The sequence below is a fragment of the Oncorhynchus clarkii genome, chromosome 7 (genome assembly GCF_045791955.1).
Source record: "Oncorhynchus clarkii lewisi isolate Uvic-CL-2024 chromosome 7, UVic_Ocla_1.0, whole genome shotgun sequence".
NCBI lineage: Eukaryota > Metazoa > Chordata > Actinopteri > Salmoniformes > Salmonidae > Oncorhynchus > Oncorhynchus clarkii.
In genome coordinates this window covers 39,428,996-39,451,652 of record NC_092153.1, presented here as the reverse complement: position 1 = coordinate 39,451,652, position 22,657 = coordinate 39,428,996, and the positions used below count along the sequence as shown (strand labels likewise).

Sequence of the window (22,657 nt, the reverse complement as noted above, 5' to 3'; positions counted from 1 at the left end):
CACCAAGCTATCCCCAATATTGTGACCACGCTTATAGACCACCAGTGAGGGTTCCTTGAAGAGGTGTGCAGTTTTTTTTGTCAGATTGTAGAGTACGCCAGTGCTTTTTCAGGATTGCTTTCATTTTCTCCGAACACTTGGTGTAATTAGTGCAGAAGATTGTTGCGTTGTTTTCAGTGTTGGTTAAAGTACTCAATTGTATACTTGAGTAAAAGTAAAAATACCTTAATATAAAATGACTCAAGTAAAAGTAAAAGTCACCCAGCAAAATATTACTAGAGTAAAAGTCAAAGTATTTGTTTTTTAAAAGTACTTAAATATCAAAAGTAAATGGAATTGCTAAAATGTACTTAAGTAGTCAAAGTCAAAGTATAAATCATTTCAAATTCCTTATATTAAGGAAACCAGACGGCACACTCAGGGGCACACTCAGACATAATTTACAAATGAAGCATTTGTGTTTAGTGAGTCTGCCAGATCAGATGCAATAGGGATGACCAAGGATGTTCTCTTGATAAGTGTGTGAATTGGACAATTTTCCTGTCAAAATGTAACGAGTACTTTTGGGTGTCAGGGAAAAAGCATGGAGTAAAAAATACATTATTTTCTTTCCGAATGTAGTGAAGTAAAAGTAAAAGTTGCCAAAAATATAAAAAGTAAAGTTCAGATACCCTCCCAAAATATTTAAGTAGTACTTTCAAGTATTTTTACTTAAGTACTTTATACCACTGGATGTTTTTATTATTTGGTTTAGTTTTGAGCAATTCTTCTCTTGGTTTTTGAGATATTTTCATAATTGCAGCATCAATTTTTTGCCTCTCATTTTCATTTATCTGTCATTTTCTTAGCATTGCTGTCATTGGTGGCTACATATTTGTTTAACCCTGCATAACTGGCTATATGGTCAACCATTCTTGGGGGGAAGGGGATACATACTATCCGCACGTAGCAGGGTATTGCGGTCTGTGGGCTTTGTGTATAATTCTGTATGTAATGTACCATTCTCTTTGATGATCCATAGTTTATTTTTCTCTCATCAGTCTGCATGGTGATATTGAGATATTTTATAGCTTATTTTCAGTGAAATGGACTACCAGGGGTTGTTTGCGGTTAATGGGCTACGCCCACTTTTCATCCTCATAATCCTTATCTCCAGCACCAAACTGTGAAAATGGCGCATATCTGTCATTTGTCATTAAAAATATAAGATCCTAAAAAATGCTTCTCTGTGACATCAAAGTGTCGGGTAGAACCTTTTAACACTATATTTCTGTAGAAATGCACCGTTTTCACATATGTAGACACTGGTTTGGTGCTGAAGATAATGCATATGAGGTTGAAAAGTGGTGGAGTTGCCCTATAACTTGTGAGAATTTTTCTTTCTTTATTTACCTGTAACGCACACCTGTCCTCAGCTACAGGCAATTTGAAATGCAGTTGGATAAAAAAATGATCTGTTTGTAGAGGAGCATGATAAAAAGTTGCCTGTCACCACTGTCACACACCATCTTCATTCTCTTTAGGCAATCTGAACATCCATCCATCAATGTGCCTCTAACTCTTTCTGCAGTAACTAAGTTGTCTGGGACTTGAAGACTTGTTACTATACTACTATGGCTACGGATAAGGCTGAATTAATTGTAGTAATAATGAGTGAGAAAGTTACAGAGGCATAAGTATCATATCCCCCCAAAAATGCTAACCACCCCTGTTATTGTAATGGTGAGAGGTTAGCATGTCTTCGGGATATTTGTGCGTCTGTAACTTTCTCAAGGACTATGTACACCCGATATGGATGAAAATACCCTCAATTTAAAGCTGACAGTCTGCACTTTAACCTCATAGCCATTGTATCATTTTAAATCCAAAGTGCTGGAGCACAGGGGCCAAAACACAACACTGCAAACCTATGCTTTACCTCCTGTATGCCACATCCTCATTTATATTCATTTGCTGGGTGCTTATATTAGTCCCATTTCAACACATGCACAAGTGTGTATTAATATGCATGTGAATTGGAAATATATATTTAGCATATCCCAACTTTCCCTGAGATAATATCGGAGAGTGGGACCACAGCCAGGGTCTGCCATTACCAACGGCGACCCTGGAGCAATAAGGGTTGCTCGAGGGCACATCGACAGATGTTTCACCTCGTCTGCTCGGGGATTCGAACTAAAGCAACCCAACACTCTAACCGCTAGGCAAGGCTACCTGATTTTGATAATAAGATTGACATATTTGCATAAATGCTTTGGCTGAGTTAACTGATTGGGTTTGTCAGGGGTCATAGGGCCATGATGTTGATGAAAAATAAATCCTGCATGGAACATATATCCATAAATAAGTGAATATTATAAAGCATTGCAATTATGAGCTGTGAATTACCCAATGTATTTTTTGTTGTTGTATTGTCCTCTACCACCACAAAAGGAACCAGTGCAAAATTTGACATTGCCCTTTTAAGAAAACCGAGAAATAGTTTGGAATGACGTCTACTGCGCACTGAGGCCGGGGACACAGACCGTGGCGGAGTGGAGCGAGCGAGAAACGGTGAGTGTAAAAAGGCTAACTTTGTTTTTTGCTAACAGGGCTGTCAAAAAGCCACCTGCGGAAACATGTTTGGCCAAACAATTTGAGATAAATTACAGAGGAATGCGTGGCACGGTGAATATGTTGCATTTAGCGACTGAGATTAGGAATTTGCACTCACTAAAAACTGCACTCCCATTTTTAAGTCAAGGCCAGGCGGAAGGGCAGGTAACGTTAGCTAGCTAAAGGGTTACGAAAAACAGTCTACATTTTGTTGGATAGGGTAGATAACAAACTTAGAATGTATTTTAACATAACTATCCAAAGATGTGCATGCTGGTTTATGTTTTGTATTGTGTGCGGAGGCTTAGGAATGCATGCAGTTAGCTAGCTACGTTAGTTCGTGAAGTCGACCAATCAGTCGCGTGCTAGTTTGCTAACTATTAGCGTGGTACCTAACAAGCTAGCTAGTGAACTGGCATTGGCATTTTTAATTAGTTTTACATCTACGTAAATGTGCTACTACACAAGTGTAGTCGTTACTCTATTTAGCTGTAACGTTATTCAGTTGAGCTAATCAAGCTCGGTTGTTAGCTAGTTGACCTGGGTCAACTGATAGTTAGCAAGAGAAATGAGCTAGCTGTCGGTTGTTAGCGGTGATTTAGCTAGCGGTGTTTGTAGGCTCGGGGTTTGTAAGCTAGCTGGCCAGGGTGCAAGCGGTAACGTTAGCTAGTTAACAGTAGTGCGCCAAATCATTAGTTTGGGACTGGATACCAGTTTCTTTAGCTAACATGCCACTCATGTCATTTGGCAACCAGGCTACCAAATCATAGTACAGTCACAATAATATTTAGGTTGACATGGTGGATGTCTGTTATTCTGATGAATACCGAACAAAAATATAAACGCACCATGCTACAATTTCAAAGATTTTACTGAGTTACGGTTCACAGAAGGAAATCGGTCAATTGAAATAGATTCATTAGGCCCTAATCTATCGATTTCACATGACTGGGAGTACAGATAAACATCAGTTGGTCACAGATACCTTAAAAACTAGGGGGGTGGATCAGAAAACCTGTCAGTATCTGGTGTGACCACTGTTTGCCTCTTGGGGCGTGACACATCTTCACAGAGTTGATCAGGCTGTTGATTGTGGCCTGTGGAATGTTGTCCCACTCCTCTTCAAATGGCTGTGCTAAATTGCTGGATATCAAATGTTATTTGTCAGGTGCGTGGCATAAAACAGGTGTAAGACCTTACCGTGAAGTGCTTACTTACAAGCCCTTAACCAACAATGCAGTTCAATAAATAGTTAAGAAAATATGAACTAAATAAACACAAGTAAAAAGTAACACGAGAAATTGATAACAATAACGAGGCAATATACAGGGGGTACCGAGTCAATGTGCGGGGGTATGGGTTAGTTGAGGTCATTTGTACATGTAGGTAGGGGTAAGGTGACTAAGCATAGATAATAAGCAGCGTGTAGCAGCAGTGTAAAAACAAGAGGGGGGGGGGGGGTCAATGTAAATAGTCCGGGTGGCCATTTGATTGAATTGTTCAGCAGTCTTATGGCTTGGGGGTAGAAGCTGTTAAGGAGCCTTTTGGACCTGGACTTGGCGCGCCGGTATTTCTTGCCATGCGGTAGCAGAGAGAACAGACTATGACTTGGGTGACTGGAGGCTTAAACTATTTTTTGGGGGCCTTCCTCTGACATGCCTAGTGCAGTGGTTCTTAAACTTTTTATAGTCCCGTACCCCTTCAAACATTCAACCTGCAGCTGCTTACCCCCTCTAGCACCAGGGTCAGCACACTCTCAAATGTTGTTTTTTTGCCATCATTGTAAGCCTGCCCCACACACACTATACAATACTTTTATTAAACATATGAGTGAGTTGTCACAACCCGGCTCGTGGGAACTGACATAGAGCTCTTATAGGACCAGGGCACAAATAATAATACATTTTGCTCTTTATTTAGTCATCTTACATATAAAACCCTATTATTCACAATTTTTGAATAACAAACTCCACAGGTTAATGAGAAGGGTGTGCTTGAAAGGATGTGCATAACTCTGCAATGTTGTATTGGAGAGAGTCTGTCTTAAATCATTTTCCACACACTCTGTGCCTGTATTTAGTTTTCATGCTAGTGAGGGCTGAGAATCCACTCTCACGTTGGTATGTGGTTGCAAAGGGCATCCGTGTCTTAACCACGCAATTTGCCAAGGCAGGATACTCTGAGCGCAGCCCAATCCAGAAATCTGGTAGTGGAGGTTGATTAAATTAAATTTTTCACAGAACTGCTTGTTTCAATTTTGATGAGGCTCTCTTGTTCAGATATCGTTAAGTGGACTGGAGGCAGGGCATGAAAGGGATAACAAATCCAGTTGTTTTTGTTGTCGTTCTGGGAAAGTACTTGTGTAATTGCGCACCCAGCTTGCTCAGGTGCTTCGCTATATCACATTTGACATTGTCCATAAGCTTGAGTTCATTTGCACACACAAAATCATACAATGATGGAAAGACCTGTGTGTTGTCCTTGTTAATGCAGACAGAGAAGAGCTCCAACTTAACCTCAATTTTCTCCCACATGTTGAATGTAGTTGCAGAGAGTGTCTGTAATCCTAGATTCAGATCATTCAGGCGAGGAAAAAACATCACCCAAATAGGCCAGTCATGAGAAACTCGTCATCATGCCAGCGGTCAGACAAGTGAAAATTATGGTCGGTAAAGAACTTTAAGCTTGTCTCTCAATTTATTTATTTATTTTTTTAAACATGTCAATATTTTGCCCATAGATAACCAGCGCACTTCTGTATGTTGTAATAGTGTTACATGGTCGCTGACCATATCATTGCATAATGCAGAAAATACACGAGAGTTCAGGGGCCTTGCTTTAACAAAGTTAACCAATGTCCAAAACGTATTTGAAGCTGTCAGGCATTTCCTTGGCAGCATAGAATTCACTGGCTTGTGTATGAAGCAATAATTATTTCAAAACATCTCCTGCCATGTCACTGATGCGCCATGAAACAGTGCAGGTGTAGCACTGCTGGTCATAGCAGTACTACCAGTAGAGCTGGTATGCCTGTCTATGGATGCGGGCCTTACTTTTTTTGAACCATTTATCCATTTTCGAGTGAACGGAATGAGCAGCAGCTACCTTTTGATTACATACGGACCTTTAGTGGAATTCCAGAGAGAGAGTAACAGTTAATGTGATTGGATGTTAATTATTTTATACCATAACCTCACCTCCACCATGAGGCACTCTGTTACAACGTTGACAACGCTAGCCTACACAACGCCATATGTGGTTTGCGGTTGTGAGGCCGGTTGAACTTGCTGCCAAATTCTCTAAAACTATGGTAGAGAAATTAACATTCAATTAAATCGTAACAGCTGTGGCATTGTTTGACAACTGCACATTTTAGTGGCCTTTAATTGCCCTCAGCACAAGGTGCAACTGTAATGCTCATGCTATTTAATCAGCATTTTGGTATGCCACACATCAGGTCAATGGATTCTCTTGGCAAAGGAGAAATGGTCACTTAAGAGGATTGTAAACAAATTTGTGCACAACATTTAACTCTTTCTTTTTGTGTGTGTGTGTGCATATGGGACATTTCGGCATCTTTTATTTCAGCTCTTGGAACATGAGACCAACAATTTACATGCTTGTGTTTATATTTTTGTTCAGTGTAGGCGAGGCCACTACTAAGCCACTACTCCCTTCTGTAGAACAGCTAATGTTAGGAGCGTGGCACTGGCAGGAATTAACGTTATAGCACTGACTGGATGTGTGGTAAATATTAGTTGCTCATTTCAAACATTCAGTCGCTAGCTAGGCATCCATGTGTTTGACAGCTTTCAGACTAGTCCCTTCAACTAAGCCAGCCTCTCTTACATTTCACATAAATTGAACATGAACCATTAAATGCTTTTTTTTTTTTTTACAGTACTAGGCCTGGTATGCAGTACTATTCTGCTATGCATCATACACCAAAAGGTTTTTGCCCCTGGGAGATAAAGCATGCATCACTGTCATCCTGTGGCCTGAATCTGCAAACATTAGGATAAGATCTAGGCTTTAACTTAACTTAACCGGCTTACGTCCCTCTCCTCAGAAGTTTCCAAGTCAACATTGCAGTTTGTGTCCTGAACAGGAACAGAGAGTGAAAAGCTATTTTGATGTTTCTTTCCGTTCTGACTTCTCAGACCGTAACCCAATTTCACTTCTGTTTTTTTCTCTATTATTTACATCTACACAAATTTGAATCGACTTGTTTCCAGTCCTAAACAATGTGGTTGTGAACATAATTTGAATGACTACTGTGTGAAGGGAAGTCAGCAAAGAGAGATGTGGATTTTAGGGATTTTGAGGGATTAGTGTTGCTGACTAGTTGACTCAACGCTTGAGAATAGGCCTACTCCAATTGATGAGGCAAAAGAAAGGTCTGAGTCTGTAACTTTCCTAATTAAAGCCACCTAATTTTTAGCATTGGAATGAATGACCATCCACATGACTAAATTGGAACGAGAAAATGAGAAACAAATGGGCTCGTGATTGAGTACTACTGGTAGCCCAGGAAACCGGATGTGTGGTGTCACAGCTCACCGTTAATTTAACGCCACATGTGGTGTTCTCAAATCCGTATCAGCAGTTCTTCGTTTTTTACATCTACCAGTTGCTACAGCCTTGGTTAAATACAATGACTTACTTGCCCAAAGTTTAGAGTGGAGGTGGCCCTTAACCTCAAAAATAACCCTAAAACCTCTAGGCCTGCTATGAGCCAGAAAAGTCACCACATTAGTTAGTAGCCTAGATGGAGATCATGTGTTTCTATGTTCTGATGGCAGATTTTCATTTATGGATTTCAATGGGGCTCTTAATAAAAAAGAAAATTGAAGGGCCCGTTTGGAATTGTGCAAATAAACTGTAGTTCATAAAAGGATCATTTAGATTCTGTTCTTCTGACCTTATGATTTTGTTTTTCCCCCCTGTCATTTCCTGATATCTTAGTTGGGGGATTTCTGAGGTGAAGTTGTTTGCGTAATAACGGAAGACATGAAACATAATCTCACCAATTTTGAAAAGTATTACTTTGAGTACATTAAGCACCTTTTCGGGCACTCTTAAATCCTGAACCACAAGTGGTTGACTCAAACTGTATTCAGTGCCTGCTTTGCCAGCAGAGGATGAGGGCAGCATAATGACAATTTCTATAATTAATATGCAAGTGCAAAGTGAGGCCTTGCATGATGGGAGTGTGGTTTCCACTGGCAACACTGGTCTGGAGAGATATAGGAACCTGCCTGTCAAATGTGGTGCTGAGTCAGGGCCAGGCGCAGTGACTGCTCACTATCATTGTCAACGGATTAGTAAATTCTCCTCACAATACCCCAAATAGCCTGCTGAAGTCTGAAGCTTGCTAAATGTCGGAGCACTAATCTGCTACTAAGGTATGAATATTTACGAAATGTCAACTGTTGTTTCCATCCTTAATCCATATAGTGTTTAGATTTTGTCTAATTTGTGACTCGGCTAAGAGGGGAGCACACTATGGAGTCTCTCGCTCTTTCTCAGCAACTCTTCTTCCCAGTTTAAGCCTTACATGGAAACATACCTCTGTCCATAGAGAGTGAGTTATATGGTGCTGATGTCATGGTTTCAGTGTGTTTGTGGTGCGTGGCTCACTCTCCTTATTTGTTAGTTACTACAGGGGAAAATACTTAGGCTATTTGTTTTGTGGGGAGAGATATTGAGGAACGACTAGGGGGTTGAGGTTCAGTTAAATAATTTCCTTACATGGCCTTGTGCGTGAAAGCGTGCCGTGCACGTAACGCAGTTAATGGACTGCCGTAGAGAGCACTGTGAACGTTTCTGAGTTGTAAGGGGCTCAGTCAGAGAATGCATCATTACTGGAGCAGGCTTTCTCAGGATAGTCACATCAATTCAAAAGTAGTTGTAGTTTACATCAGACTTTTTAAAGTTGTTTTTCATACATCATTTGAAGTGAAACGTGTATTACGCTACCAGTGACATTAAATCCACACCAGCATGCATCAACACTTATAATACTAATACCTAAGTCTCTGGACTTTACTGTCCTCCTCTACCTTTGCAGTTTTCACTTGTCATGGATTACATTTTTCACAGCTCATGACTTGTGGAACAAAAGTTCCACTGACAGGTAGACTTTCTTCTCAAAGTGCATAGACAAGTGGGAGTGTGTACTTTCCCTTGCTCCTAAAAATAAATAAATAACTCCTGTATGATGAGGATTAGTCTCTTCACCATAAATTATTCATTGGTCTCATATCCCATGGGGCTGTCTGTCTCTTGTGACTTTAGTCAGGAGCTGACGGTCTCTGTAGGAGGTGTTCCTGAGTATTTAGCCCTAGAGGGCATGTTGTCAATGGAAGGACCCCACAAATCCCAAATGGACGGCATTGTGGTTGTTTCTTAATTGTCTTGCGTTAACAACAGATGGCAGGGCCCCAGACTAACATTTTCCCCCGGTGACAGTGGTGCCACAAAGTTTTTCAGTTGTTGGCACCAGCCGATGACATGGTAGCTTTATTATTTTATTTTCATGTTGTGATTCAACTGTTATACTGATATATTTTACTGTTTTAATAGGGCTCCAGAATGTTCTGATAAATGTAATGTCCCAAAAAAGGTTGCAGTTGTAGCCTACCACCCAATGAGGCCTATGTAATGTGCCTAATTATTTTGCGCACTACGTATCTCAAAGCCATATCAAATATCTTGGTTGTAAAATGTTTGCTATTGAGCACAAAATTGAGAGCTGAAAAAAAAATCTAAACTATACTTACCGAAAGCTGAGAACCTCCTTTCTTCAACTGTGACAATGTGTTAGCTGTGTTTTTTATTTCTTTTTTAAATATTTTTTTTCTCCCCCGGCAAAGGAGAGCGGCTCACTCAACAAAGCAGCAGGCCCCAGCGAAACGGGGGCGGGCAGACACTTTCATGAGGATAATGTACTTTACGGTTTAACCAAATAATGGTTTAGCCTTCTAAAAAATAAAAAAAAAGTGACTTGAGTTAGGTGACCATGTAGAATGTGCAACTCGTACCAACCCAGTCTTTTAAACATTTCACTCGCACAGCCATGTCAGTCGCTAAATGCGACTAAATGGTCTGTCTTGAGCCCTTTTTTGTATACTGCAGCAAGATGGGAAAGATGGGCCTACAGGTTGACCCATTGGGCAAGCCCATGTGCTGCATGCCAATGGATTTCAGTTTCTGTATTCATAGACTGAGTCTGACATGGTGTGCAGCATGACGGCCAGATGGTTGTCCTAGGAGCAGGCGGCCAAACCCAAACTTCTCCCTTCACACCCACAGCTGGTTTGTGTTAGCTAGAGGATGGGGTCATAAACTCCTCCTGACCTGTTCCACTGGAGCTCCGCTTATGGGTGTTGCCATTGTTATGCCGCGACTTGTCCCGACCATACTATGATCTTATTGGGAGAGAACTGATATTTCTGTTTTTACAATTTTCTCTTTTTCTCCTGCCTGTGCAGACTGTTGGGCTGTCCCGTGAAGAGATCCTGCCATGCGTGAATACAAGCTAGTGGTGCTAGGCTCGGGAGGCGTGGGCAAATCCGCTCTGGTGAGTATTTCACTGGAGGTGGGCCATCTACATTTTTGTAATTTAGCAGATGCTCTTAACCAGAGTGACCGACAGTAGTGCTTGCATACATTTTCATAATTTTTCGTGCTGTCCCCCGATTGGAATTGAACCGACAACCCTGGCGTCGCAAGCGCCATGCTCTACCAGCTGAGCCGCACGTGACCATCTCGGCTTAGTCCAGATGTCTGTCTTATGTACCAACTAGCACAAGCCAGGGTTATGCAAATCCAGGCCTCAAGATCCACAGCACCATCCTTGAATATTCCTGTGTTGTGAGTTGTTGATCTGACTTGTTTGTGGCCCATGTTCTCTCTTACAGACAGTCCAGTTTGTACAGGGAATCTTTGTGGAAAAATATGACCCAACAATAGAAGACTCCTACAGAAAGGTACGTGTCCCGTAAGGGAGGAATTGCCAGGGAATAAGCTGATTGCTTTCAGCTGGTCTGTGGGTCAACAACCTGTTGTGCTCTTTCTTTCTCACCCTCTTGTTTTTTTTTCTCCACTGCAGCAAGTGGAGGTAGATGGACAGCAATGCATGCTTGAAATCCTCGACACAGCCGGCACAGTAAGTTAATGTTGCTCAGCTCCACAACTCTGTTATCCAGGCTAAACCCTGAGTGTATATTTCTTTAAAGACATGCTCCGGTACTTTGGTGACTAAGAAAATATTTTTTAACCCCCCCGCTTGAGGCTAGATGTGTCAATGTGTAGTTCATACATGCATAATCTATGAGCAGTCAATGAGCTTTAGCCCCTCGCATTTGAGTGACAGCTAGCAAGAGGCCTGCCCAGCATTATCCAATAAGGTTGCAGGGCGGACTCCAACGGCTCAATGGGCACCGCAGAGAGAGGGAGTGAAAGCAATGATGTTGTGCAAATATCTGTGACGATGTACGACAATTTCAGGGACCCTTTTGGCTCATGAGTGCTACTTTCAGAACTACTGGCTAAAAACTATTTAAAAGTACCAGAATCTCTTTAAATTATTTGCTGGGCTTCCAAGGCTAATATTGAAGCGCCTTGGGCCTCCACTGACAAGTCAGTTGAGCTGTGATGTCTAGCAGCAGCATAATGCATGTATTAAGTAGAACTCTTTTGGGGGGGGGGGGGCTTATGAAATTGATCAGGGGAATAGAGGTCTTATTAACTATGACATCAGAACTCATGATACTTCTTTCCCCTGCCTGTCTTACAGGAGCAGTTCACTGCAATGAGAGATCTGTACATGAAGAATGGTCAGGGCTTTGCCCTGGTGTACTCCATCACAGCACAGTCCACGTTCAACGACCTGCAGGACCTGAGGGAACAGATCCTCAGAGTGAAGGACACCGAAGATGTGAGTAGCTACCTTGGATTATAACTAGACCACATGATCAGGGGAAACTCCTGGCCCTAGTTAAAACCAACCATTATTTGCCACAGCACTATATAACATTTACCCATGATCATGAGCTAGTCTTTGCGGTGTGATGACAACTGAGCTCATGCAGCAAGAATGAGAGAAGGAAATATTATTACAACCCCTCCACATTAACCACGGTCCCATTTCTTGGCACTCCCTCCTTGTGTTTGGAGTATCGGAGTGACACTTCATAGTCCCCTGGCCTCAACAGATACTCACTCAGCAGGATGATGCCCTTTTTTGGTGATCTGTATAACACCCTTTCCTCTCAAGCTTTCTCTTTCCTGTACTCTCTCTCCCTTTCTGTGTGGGCGGGGCTAATGTCTCCGTGTGCCAATAAATCCCCCTGTTCTTTGTTATGACTGGCAATTTTTTATTTTTTTTAATCACTTGTCAGTTACTCGTTGTTTCCCAGCTGGCTTGTGGTCCGTGTGGTCTGGCCCGAGGTGGGTGATTTCCGACGGTTTCCACTGAAAGTCCCTAGTCATCAGAAACACAGGATGGGCCGGGGAGACTGTTTTTTTATTTTTTTTAGGCAGTTCAGATTAGAAAGCCATTGCATGATGGAGGTTAGGGATCGATTGTAGGATCACTGGCTGTCAACAGGGAAGAAGGCCCGTTCCATCCCTTTGCTCAGTGTTTTCTCTCGAAATACTCCCAAGACTCAACACTTGTGCATATCTGCCAACTACCGTACTGCAGCTCTCTGTGGTAGCTATCATTCTACTGACAATTTAAGCTTTTCGTTTCTTTCATTGCCCCTTGTAGGAATGCATGACCAACGGAAATGCTTTGGCCCCCCCCCCCCCCCCCCCCCCCAAAGAAGGGATGGATTCTTGGTTGAATTTGGGCAGGCCAGTGCTGCTCAGCCATTACCATTCCAAGTGCTTGATGGGAATGCCACACACCATTTACTACTACAGTGTTGGAGAATGTGGAGACGGCGGGGAGGGCTCATGGTCTAGCCAGGCTCGATTTTAAAGACACTATGTCCATACGGAACACACATGCTACAAAACAGAACCCACACGGCAAGGCTCTGAATAGGTGCTCAGAATATTAGTCCCACTATATAATACACTTTGAGGATTTTTGGTAGGATTCCTTTCAAGCTACAATGTGTTACAATGTAAACTTTCAGATTATGCAAGTGTTTAACTCCGTAGACAATTTTACCAGAGCAAACCTGGACACCAAATCCCATTTCCTTGAATGGTAACAAGGACACCCATAAGGTGGTGAATGAAGTGATGGGACTAGTATCGGCTTTTCTCATGTAAAAAATGTTTTCCCCCTTCCATCACACGACTAGCTTACACAAGAGGTCTTGTGACTCCTGCTGTCTAAGTCCTTGTCTGTTCAGCTGGAGTAGTAGGTTAATGCCTGACTTGTGATTTCGCCATGTGTACGTCTCGGTGTGGCTCATGGACACAGGCTTAACTTCCCTCCCTGCCTTCCTCCATGTTGCTGACTGGGGATGTTCTACAGCTACTTTCTTCCCTATCTGGCGTTAGCTAGCCTGGAAATGCATATACCTCCGGTTCTACTCTGACTTTAGGGCAACCGTCGTTCAACGGCCCCGTCTAAGGGTTTGTTTGGATTTGACACTTCACGGAGCTACCGCCATGGAGCTAGGCCAAACTGCTTCCTGTCGTCTGCCCTTACAGCCCTGTGAGAGAGGGCACTTGCCCCGAATAGGGTGAAGTTGCCCCCAGACACTGTTCTGAGTTCAGTTTTACGTTCCCGCATCATCTGCTCCCCCTAATGGTTAAAGTTAGGCTCTGCGGAGGAGAAGTTGATCCCAGATCTGTGTTTTTGGGCAACTTTTACACAGAGCTGCTGTTTTATAGACTTTTCAGTAAGGCATCAGAGTGGGGAGAGATTAGGGAACTCAACCCAGCATCCTTTATTCTCTCTCTGATCTCACCTTGATATGATGTACTGCTCCCCGGACACACACACACAGTCTGCCATGGTTTCATTCCATGGAGCAGCTGGAGCATGGAATGCAATGCAAACAGAGGGAAGCAGGCAGGAAGCCGATTTCTATCCTGCGTGGGCGGGGCTGCCATTGTTTCTAGACTAACTCCCTAAACAGCCAGAACACACTGTCAGGATGGGTGTGACAGACCCACACACATACACCTTGTATTGATTAGGGATGGGAATTGCCAGGTAGCTCACGATACAATATTATTACCATACTTATAGTTGAAGTCGGAAGTTTACATACACCTTAGCTAAATACATTTAAACTCAGTTTTTCATAATTCCTGACATTTAATCCTAGTAAAAATTCCCAGTCTTAGGTCAGTTAGGATCAACACTTTAGTTTAATGTAAAATGTCAGAATAATAGTAGATAATTATTTCAGCTTTTATTTCTTTCATTACATTCCCAGTGGGTCAGAAGTTTACATACACTCAATTAGTATTTAGTAGCATTGCCTTTAAATTGTTTCTTGGGTCAAACGTTTCAGGTACCCTTCCACAAGCTTCCCACAATAATTTGGGTGAATTTTGGCCCAATCCTCCTGACAGAGCTGGTGTAACTGAGTCCGGTTTGAAGGCCTCCTTGCTCGCACACGCTTTTTCAGTTCTGCCACACATGTTCTATAGGATTGAGGTTAGGGCTTTGTGATGGCCACTCCAATACCTTGACTTTGTTGTCCTTAAGCCATTTTGCCACAACTTTGGAAGTATGCTTGGGATCATTGTCTATTTGGAAGACCCATTTGCAACCAAGCTTTAAGCTTTAAGACTGATGTTTTGAGATGTTGCTTCAATATATCCACATAATTTTCCATCCTCATAATGGCATCTATTTTGTGAAGTGCAGCAGTCCCTCCTGCAGCAAATCACCCCCACAACATGATGCTGCAACACCCGTGATTCACCGTTGGGATGGTTCTTCGGCTTGCAAGCCTCCCCCTTTTTCCTCCAAACATAACGATAGTCATTATGGCCAAACAGTTCTATTTTTGTTTCATCAGACCAGAGGACATTTCTCCAAAAAGTATGATCTTTGTCCCCATGTGCAGTTGCAAACTGTAGTCTGGCTTTTTTTATGGCGGTTTTGGAGCAGTGGCTTCTTCCTTGCTGAGCGGCCTTTCAGGTTATGTTGATATAGGACTTGTTTTACTGTGAATGTAGATACTTTTGTACCTGTTTCCTCCAGCACCTTCACAAGGTCCTTTGCAGGTGCTTTGGATTGATTTGCACATTTCGCACCAGGGTACGTTCATCTCTAGGAGACAAGGCGTCTCCTTCCTGAGCGGTATGACGGCTGCATGGTCCCATGGTGTTTATACTTGCGTACTATTGTTTGTACAGATGAACGTGGTACCTTCAGGCATTTGGAAATTGCTCCCAAGGATGAACCAGACTTGCGGAGGTCTTCAAAAAAATGTTTCTGAGGTCTTTGCTGATGTCTTTAGATTTTACCATGATGTCGAGCAAAGAGGCACTGAGTTTGAAGGTAGGCCTTGAAATACATCCACAGGTACACCTCCAATTTACCCAAATGATGTCAATTAGCCTATCAGAAGCTTCTAAAGCCATGACATCATTTTCTGGAATTGTCCAAGCTGTTTAAAGGCATAGTCAATTTAGTGTATGTAAACTTCTGACCCACCGGAATTGTGATTAAGTGAAATAATCAATCTGTAAACAATTGTTGGAAAAATGACTTGTGTCATGCACAAAGTAGATGTCCTAACCGACTTGCCAAAACTATAGTTTGTTAACAAGAAATTTGTGGAGTGGTTGAAAAACTAGTTTTAATGACTCCAACGTGTGTGTAAACCTCTGACTTCTATATGTATTGCGATTTGATGTTCCAAACATATTGTTCACTATATGTCCGTCAGAGAGACAAGATGGAGCATGAGAACATTTGTTTTGTTCCGTCATGGAAATAGTGCTTGGCTCACTATTTTAATCAAGCAAAAGGATGAGAAATACTGGAGTTTTGGTGCTGACTAGCGCCCCCACTTTAATTTTTTTATTTAACCTTTATTTAACTAGGCAAGTCAGCTAAGAACAAATTCTTATTTACAATGATGGCCTAGGAACAGTGGGCTAACTGCCTTGTTCAGGGGCAGAACAGCACATCCGTGTCCGGTTCAAATCGATACTTGGAGTCAAAGTATCGATTTTATAATATTGAATTGTGTAACTATAGATTATTCAACCATATTTTTTTTTTGTTTGGTCCCGGTGAAATGCTTTAACATTTTTGATGTTATCCCTCATCCATGTCCTGTTCTCTTCTCTCCCAGGTGCCGATGATCCTGGTGGGGAATAAGTGTGACCTGGAGGATGAGCGGGTGGTGGGCAAGGAGCAGGGTCAGAACCTGGCCAGACAGTGGAACCACTGTGCCTTTTTAGAGTCCTCCGCAAAGTCAAAGATCAACGTCCTTGACGTGAGTACTGACAATCAAACTGCTGACTAGTGATATGAATTTATATGGTTAACTATGCCTTTATGTGTCAAAGCACTTAGCAATGGTTTTGTGTTTGCAGATCTTCTATGACTTGGTCAGACAGATAAATAGGAAAACGCCTGTGGAAAAGAAGAAAGCGAAAAAGAAATCAAACTGTGTCCTGCTCTAAAGGTCCCCTCCCCTCCACCCCGCCCTGCAGCAGCTCTGAGCCAGGTGAGTAGGTGACTAACAACACGGGTAGACTCTAATTACCTGACTGGTACACCTTAACCCTTATTACTGGACCTACAAGGAGCACAACATTCTTCTCAACTCACAATATGCCCCTGCAATTTGGGATTTGTTTAATCTATAGTTATTAATACATGCTTTGTTTTTTGTTTTTTAATGGCCACGACTACTATTCTGTCAGTTGATTTTTTTTTTCTCGTCATTTGATGGAATCGATAGGGCCTGAGAGCATTCATGGAACGTTGACTGCTCACTGTCATTAACTTAGGGTAGACTGCTCCCTGGACAGTAGACTGTGCCATCTGCTGGTAGTGGGGATGTGCATATTTCCCTTTTTAAGGCGACACAATACAGGAACGATTCCTTTTAAGTTTGAAACGGTTCTGTGTGATTTGTTTTGATTAGGCAACGAATCGATGCAATTTGATGGACTAACATTTGTTGCATAAACACTACTTTCCATTTTAAGTTCAAATCTTTTGCGGATGGCGCTCATGAGCTGGGCCTCTGAGCCAAATGTAGGCACCTGAGCTGAGCCATAAGGGATGCATCTACCACCCCACCACCACTATCAGATTAGGGGGCAGGCAATGTAGACAGTTTTGTCTGCCACTTTGGTTCTGAAATCGCCCACTAATTAACTTGTCGTTTACAATATATATTACTATGTGGCCAAAAGTATATGGACACCCCTTCAAATGAGTTGATTCTGCTATTTCAACTACACCTGTGTATAAAATCGAGCACACAGCCATGCGATCTCCATAGACAAACATTGGCAGTAGAATAGCTCAACTGAGAAATTGGTAGGCTACACAAGCTCACAGAACGGGACCGTCATGTGCTGAAGAACGTAAAAATCGTCTGTCCTCGGCAGAGCAGCCACACACAAGCCTAAGATCACCTTGCGCAATGCCAAACGTCAGCTGGAGTGGTGTAAAGCCCCCCCCCTCCATCGAATTCAGGACCAGTGGAAATGCGTTCTGATGAATCACGCTTCCCCATCTGGCAGACTGACGGACGAATCTGGGTTTGGTGGATGCCAGCAGAATGCTACCTGCCTGGCTACGTAGTGCCCGCTGTAAAGTTTGGTGGATGAGGAATAAGGGTTTGGGGCTGTTTCATGGTTTGGACTAGGCCCCTTGGTTCCATTAGTTAAATTCTTGATGATCCCGTGCTTCCGACATAGTAGCAACAGTTTGGGGTTAGGCCCTTTCCTCTTTCAGCATGACAATGCCCCCGTGCACAAAGCGAGATCCATAGAGAAATGGTTTGTCGAGATCAATGTGGGAGAACATGACTGGCCTGCACAGAGCCCTGACCTCAACCCCATCAAACACCTTTGGGATGAATTGGAACGCTGACTGCGAGCCAGGCCTAATTGCCCAACATTAGTGCCTGACCTCACTAATGCTTTTGTGGATGAATGGAAGCAAGTCCCCGCAGCAATGTTCCAACATCTAGTGGAAAGGCTTCCCAGAAGAATGGAGGCTGTTATAGCAGCAAAGGGGGGACCAAATCCATATTAATGCCTGTGATTTTGGAATGAGATTTAACGGGCAGATGTCCACATACTTTTGATCATGTAGTGTATATATGAGCGTAGCTTTGGTTTTCCCCCTCATCTCAAAATTGAATGGTTTTGGACTATTTACGGAGCGAGTTTATTTTCTGTCATATAAAAATGACCACAAACACGGATTGTTTTAAAACAAAACTACCAAAACTATTTCTGATGATGACCCTGAACAAAAATCTATTGTAAGCCCCGTTCAGCAGGTATAGCAAGATGCGTTGTCCCAGATTTCTTACTTTAATTCTGGTGAAACAGTTTAACAGTGCACGATAACAATAACCTAGAAAATGACATAGGCTTTATTAGTTGAGTGACAACCTAAATTCGCTCAAGCCATTTTCGCATTTGAATGCTGAACGTCCCGTGCAGATGTGCACGATCAGGAACAGGCTGCCTACCTTGTGTTGATCAGTGCATGAAGCTGGTCACGGTGCACAGTTTTTCCAGGCTACTGTTATTGCCTGGGATTGTTCGGCATGTAGATCAATGATTATGAACAGTTTGACACTAAAGGAGTGGATGCATCCGGTATTTTCGGAAGGTATAAAGAATATAATATGAGAAATATTAGTGAACTGGTGAAATTTCTGACCCATGCTTACATTTGGATCGGTTTGAGGTCTGCGGACCGAAGCACTCACTACTTACGCATTTGAATCGGGGACCCATGCATATCAGTGAATCGTTACACCAGACTATCAGCTAGGGATGTAACTGTCCACATACACATGACTATCTCATTCTTCACCAGGTTTATAGGGTAGTTAATCTGTTGCTCAATAGAGTCCTACAGTGAGGGGACAGAAGTCCAGCAGCCCCCAGTCAGTCTGTCTCCGGTCGGCTATGCCACCAAGAGCACTGACCCACCGTTTTAGACTAGTAGAGCAGCCAGACTGGGATGGACGGGGGAACGGCAGGGGTGGGGTCAGGCGGAGGTGTCAACCTAGGGGTCAAACAGGGAAATGGTTCCAATCGTTTTTCCACCCTTCATTTTTCCCTTTTGGGGATTTTAGAAACACTTCAAGTTAGGGCTGTGTTTTATGTAGGCTTACCCTGGCGTGACATTTTGATAAACATGTAAATCTCTCTAGGACAAGGTGACTTTATTATCAATATATTCAGCTCCATTTACTCTCAGATTAGAAAATTCTATTAACATAAAAGTAGGCATCATGCAAGTCTACAAATCCCTGCATCTCCGTCATCTGTAGCTGACACCTTTGCTCATAGTTATTGTCAATTTAAAACTTGCACAAGATGGCTCACAACTGTCAATTTTAAAGTTTTGACAAGTTAATAATTACTACATTTAGCCAACATTAGATATTTATTCTAGAGATTCTTACCTTTGCCTCTACTCGGCAGTCTCGTCCAGATCGTGGCATTTGTAGTTGTTTATGATAGCTAATTAGCATTTCATTTTTGGTGGGTGAATACAGGGGAATGTATTGATAAGTTACATTGTCCTAGAGGGATTTACACTGCTGTCAACATCGCGCCAGGGTAAGCCTACACAGAACACCGCCCTTATTTTAACGCTTTCTAAAATCCCCTATGGGGAAAAATGAATGGTGGGGAAATGATTGGAACTATTTCCCTGTTTGACCTCTGCATTTATTGGGTAGTAATGACTCCTACTGTGGTGCTCTATATGGCGAGGTCTTCTCCTGACTCCACATAGCCCTTCTGCCATATTTCCTATACCTGCCGTCCCTTCAATTCTGAATGGTTAGGGCAGTTGTCCCCATGCCCCTCTACTCACTGTATTACATGGCCAAGCTTCTTTCCCAAGCTTGCCTTGCCTACACAGGAATTAAATCATCAACATGTATCGATCACATCTTTACAAATGCTGCAGAAATGTGCTTAAAAGCACTATCCAAATCCATAGGATGTGTAGTGATCATAATATAGTAGCCATATCTTGGAAAACCAAGTTCCAAAGGCTGGGCCTAATATAGTGTGTAGGAGGTCATACAAGAAGTTCATATGTCGATGATGTAAAGAATATTTGCTGGTGTGTAATGTGTAGCAACCAGATGCTGAACTTGACGCGTTTATGAAATGACTTATTCCAGTTACTAACTTTTTTTATTTTTTTATTTTACCTTTATTTAACTAGGCAAGTCAGTTAAGAACAAATTCTTATTTTCAATGATGGCCTAGGAACAGTGGGTTAACTGCCTGTTCAGGGGCAGAACGACAGATTTGTAGCTTGTCAGCTCAGGGATTTGAACTTGCAACCTTCCGGTCACTAGTCCAAAGCTCTAACCACTAGGCTACCCTGCTTGGCGTAACCCTGGATTGTAAACTGTCATGGTCAAAACATATTGATGCATAAGATGTGGAGAGGTCTGTCCATAATAAAGCGATGCTCTGCCTTAACACTGTCAACAAGGCAGGTCCTACAGGCCCTGGTTTTGTTGCACCTTGACTACTGTTTAGTTGTGTGGTCAGGTGCCACAACAGGGCAGCACGGCTGGACCTTGGATGTACACAGAGGGCTAATATTAATAATATGCATGTCAATCTCTCCTGGCTCAAAGTGGAGGAGAGTGACTTCATCACTCATTTTATTTATGAGCAACATGTTGAATGCAAGACATGCCACAAGGGGTCTCATCAGTCCCCAAGTCCAGAACAGACTATGGGAGGCACACTACTACATAGAGCCATGATTACATGGAACTCTATTCCACATCAAGTAACTGACTCAAACAGTAAAATTAGATTTGAGGGGGAAAAAACAGATAATAAACACCTTATGGAACAGCGGGGACTGTGAAGTAACACACGTTTGCATACACACACACAATAACATACTCACTATACATGCACTTTACTACTGTAGATTTTTGGTGTAGTAAGGGCCTGAGGGCACACAGTGTGTTGTGAATGTATTGTAATGTTTTAACATTGTATAAACTGCCTTAATTCTGCTGTACTCCAGGAAGAGTAGCTGCAGCAAATGGGGATCCATAATAAATATACACTGATGGAGAGCAGAAAAATGCACTCCAACTGGCCAACAGAGGGCAGCACTTGCTCATTGATATATTATAGGACAATCCTTTGAACGAAATCACGTTTTATACCTTACGTTTAATCTTTGCCCCCCCCTTCCTCTCCCCTCTCTCCACCTATAGAATGCTGTAATGAAGAACTGTTGCCCAGATTGGACCGTGCCAGCATTCCCCCGCCCCCTCCCCATCAGCCATAAACGGTGAGGACACAAACAGCTGACCGCTGATTCGCTAGTATCAAAGCAGGACACAATGAGAGAGACGACTTGTTTCTATCTCACTCAGACTCCTCTCTGATCCGTCATCGGTGAACCCTGAAGGACAATCTTCATTCCCCACATCCTGAACCACCATGAACTCTGAAAGTCTCTGAAATGGGAACGTGTCCATGGTCCGGTCGACCGAAAGCCCACTCCTCCTTTTTGAGAGTGTAAAAGCGATTACCTACTAAGAAAGATAATAACTTCACTTCAGTATTTTACATCTTTGCAATATAGTGTATTTGGAGACATGGAAGTTGACTTCAGTTGTATGATTATAAATATCTTCAGACAGCATGACCACATCTGTTATTAAGTGTAAATGTTTTCAAGTGTGAAATCAAATGGAAGTAAGAACTTTTTTTTTTTATAGCCATACACCTGTTTCTCCATGCCAGTCATGTCAATGGTGGTAGATCAAGGTCCGTATATGTATTTTGGTTTCCCCTACATCCATGGACTTTCTCTTCTGCAAATATCTCTGATGTGACTTAATTTTATACTCAGTCACTGGGATATCATAGTTCCCATAATATATTCAAATGCCATTATTTTTTTTTTGCATAAAAATGCTTCAGAAGAATGGGTATTTTATAGAAGAAATATGCGGGGAAATAAGGATTGATTTCTGTCTCTTGAAGCTGAAATATATACTAAACCAACTCTAATAATGCTTCTTGTGTTTTTCTGTCAAATGATGTTCCAGCTTTTATGGATTAAATTTTAGTACATTTTCAGTATTTTGGTCATTGTATTTTGTGGATTTAACTCGTCTGACTTCATAATCGTACAGTATCATGTACAACCAACCCTATGATAATCCGAGCTAAAATTGGATGGGTACCCAGTGGAATGTCGTTCCACCACTAATTAGGAGGAAACCGTTGCACGGTGGCAATTTAATACAAAGCTATACACTACCGTTCAAAAGTTTGGGGTTACTTAGAAATGTCCTTGTTTTTGAAAGAAAATCACATTTTTGGTCCATTTTAAATGATGTAAAATTGATCAGAAATACCGTGTAGACATTGTTAGTGTTATGTAATATCTACGTAGGCATACAGAGGCCAATTATCAGCAACCATCACTCCTGTGTTCCAATGGCAAGTTGTGTTAGCTAATCCAAGTTTAGCATTTTAAAAGGCAAAATAAACGATCATTATAAAACCCTTTTGCAGTTATGTTGGCACAGTTAAACTGTTCTGATTTAAAGAAGCAATAAAACTGGTCTTCAGACAAGATGAGTATCTGGAGCATCAGCATTTGTGGGTTCAAATAGGCTCAAAATGGCCAGAAACAAAGACCTTTCTTCTGAAACTCGTCAGTCTGTTCTTGTTCTGAGAAATGATGGCTATTCCATGTGAGAAATTACCAAGAAACTGAAGATCTCGTACAGCGCTGTGTACTACTCCCTCCACAGAACAGCACAAACTGTCTAACCAGAAACTAGAAAGAGTGAGAGGCCCTGGTGCACAACTGAGCAAGAGCACTTCAAATTAGCCGAATTTAGCCGAATTACTG

General features: G+C 42.1%; 1 protein-coding gene across 2 annotated transcripts; it reads left to right on the top strand.

Moving 5' to 3' along the window:
* Window positions 1–2,335: 2,335 nt before the first annotated feature.
* On the top strand, window positions 2,336–22,380 carry LOC139413273 (ras-related protein Rap-1A-like). 2 transcript variants are annotated; one of them, XM_071160458.1, is made up of 8 exons: window positions 2,336–2,553; window positions 10,089–10,177; window positions 10,518–10,586; window positions 10,709–10,765; window positions 11,396–11,536; window positions 15,882–16,025; window positions 16,126–16,259; window positions 21,000–22,380. In XM_071160458.1, exons 2-7 carry the CDS (start codon window positions 10,121–10,123, stop codon window positions 16,213–16,215), a joined length of 558 nt encoding a protein of 185 aa, XP_071016559.1. In that variant the 5' UTR covers window positions 2,336–2,553; window positions 10,089–10,120; the 3' UTR covers window positions 16,216–16,259; window positions 21,000–22,380. The 2 variants fall into 2 exon arrangements, with proteins under 2 accessions (XP_071016559.1, XP_071016560.1); XM_071160459.1 differs by lacking the exon at window positions 2,336–2,553 and adding an exon at window positions 7,871–8,000 and having other exon boundaries at window positions 21,000–21,876.
* The last annotated feature ends 277 nt before the right edge of the window (window positions 22,381–22,657 follow it).

Coding starts and splice junctions, on each gene's coding strand:
- LOC139413273 (XM_071160458.1), top strand. CDS start 10,121: ATGCGTGAATACAAGCTAGTGGTGCTAGGCTCGGGAGGCGTGGGCAAA. Junction 10,587..10,708: donor TAGAAGACTCCTACAGAAAG/GTACGTGTCCCG, acceptor TCTCCACTGCAG/CAAGTGGAGGTAGATGGACA. Junction 11,537..15,881: donor GAGTGAAGGACACCGAAGAT/GTGAGTAGCTAC, acceptor CTTCTCTCCCAG/GTGCCGATGATCCTGGTGGG.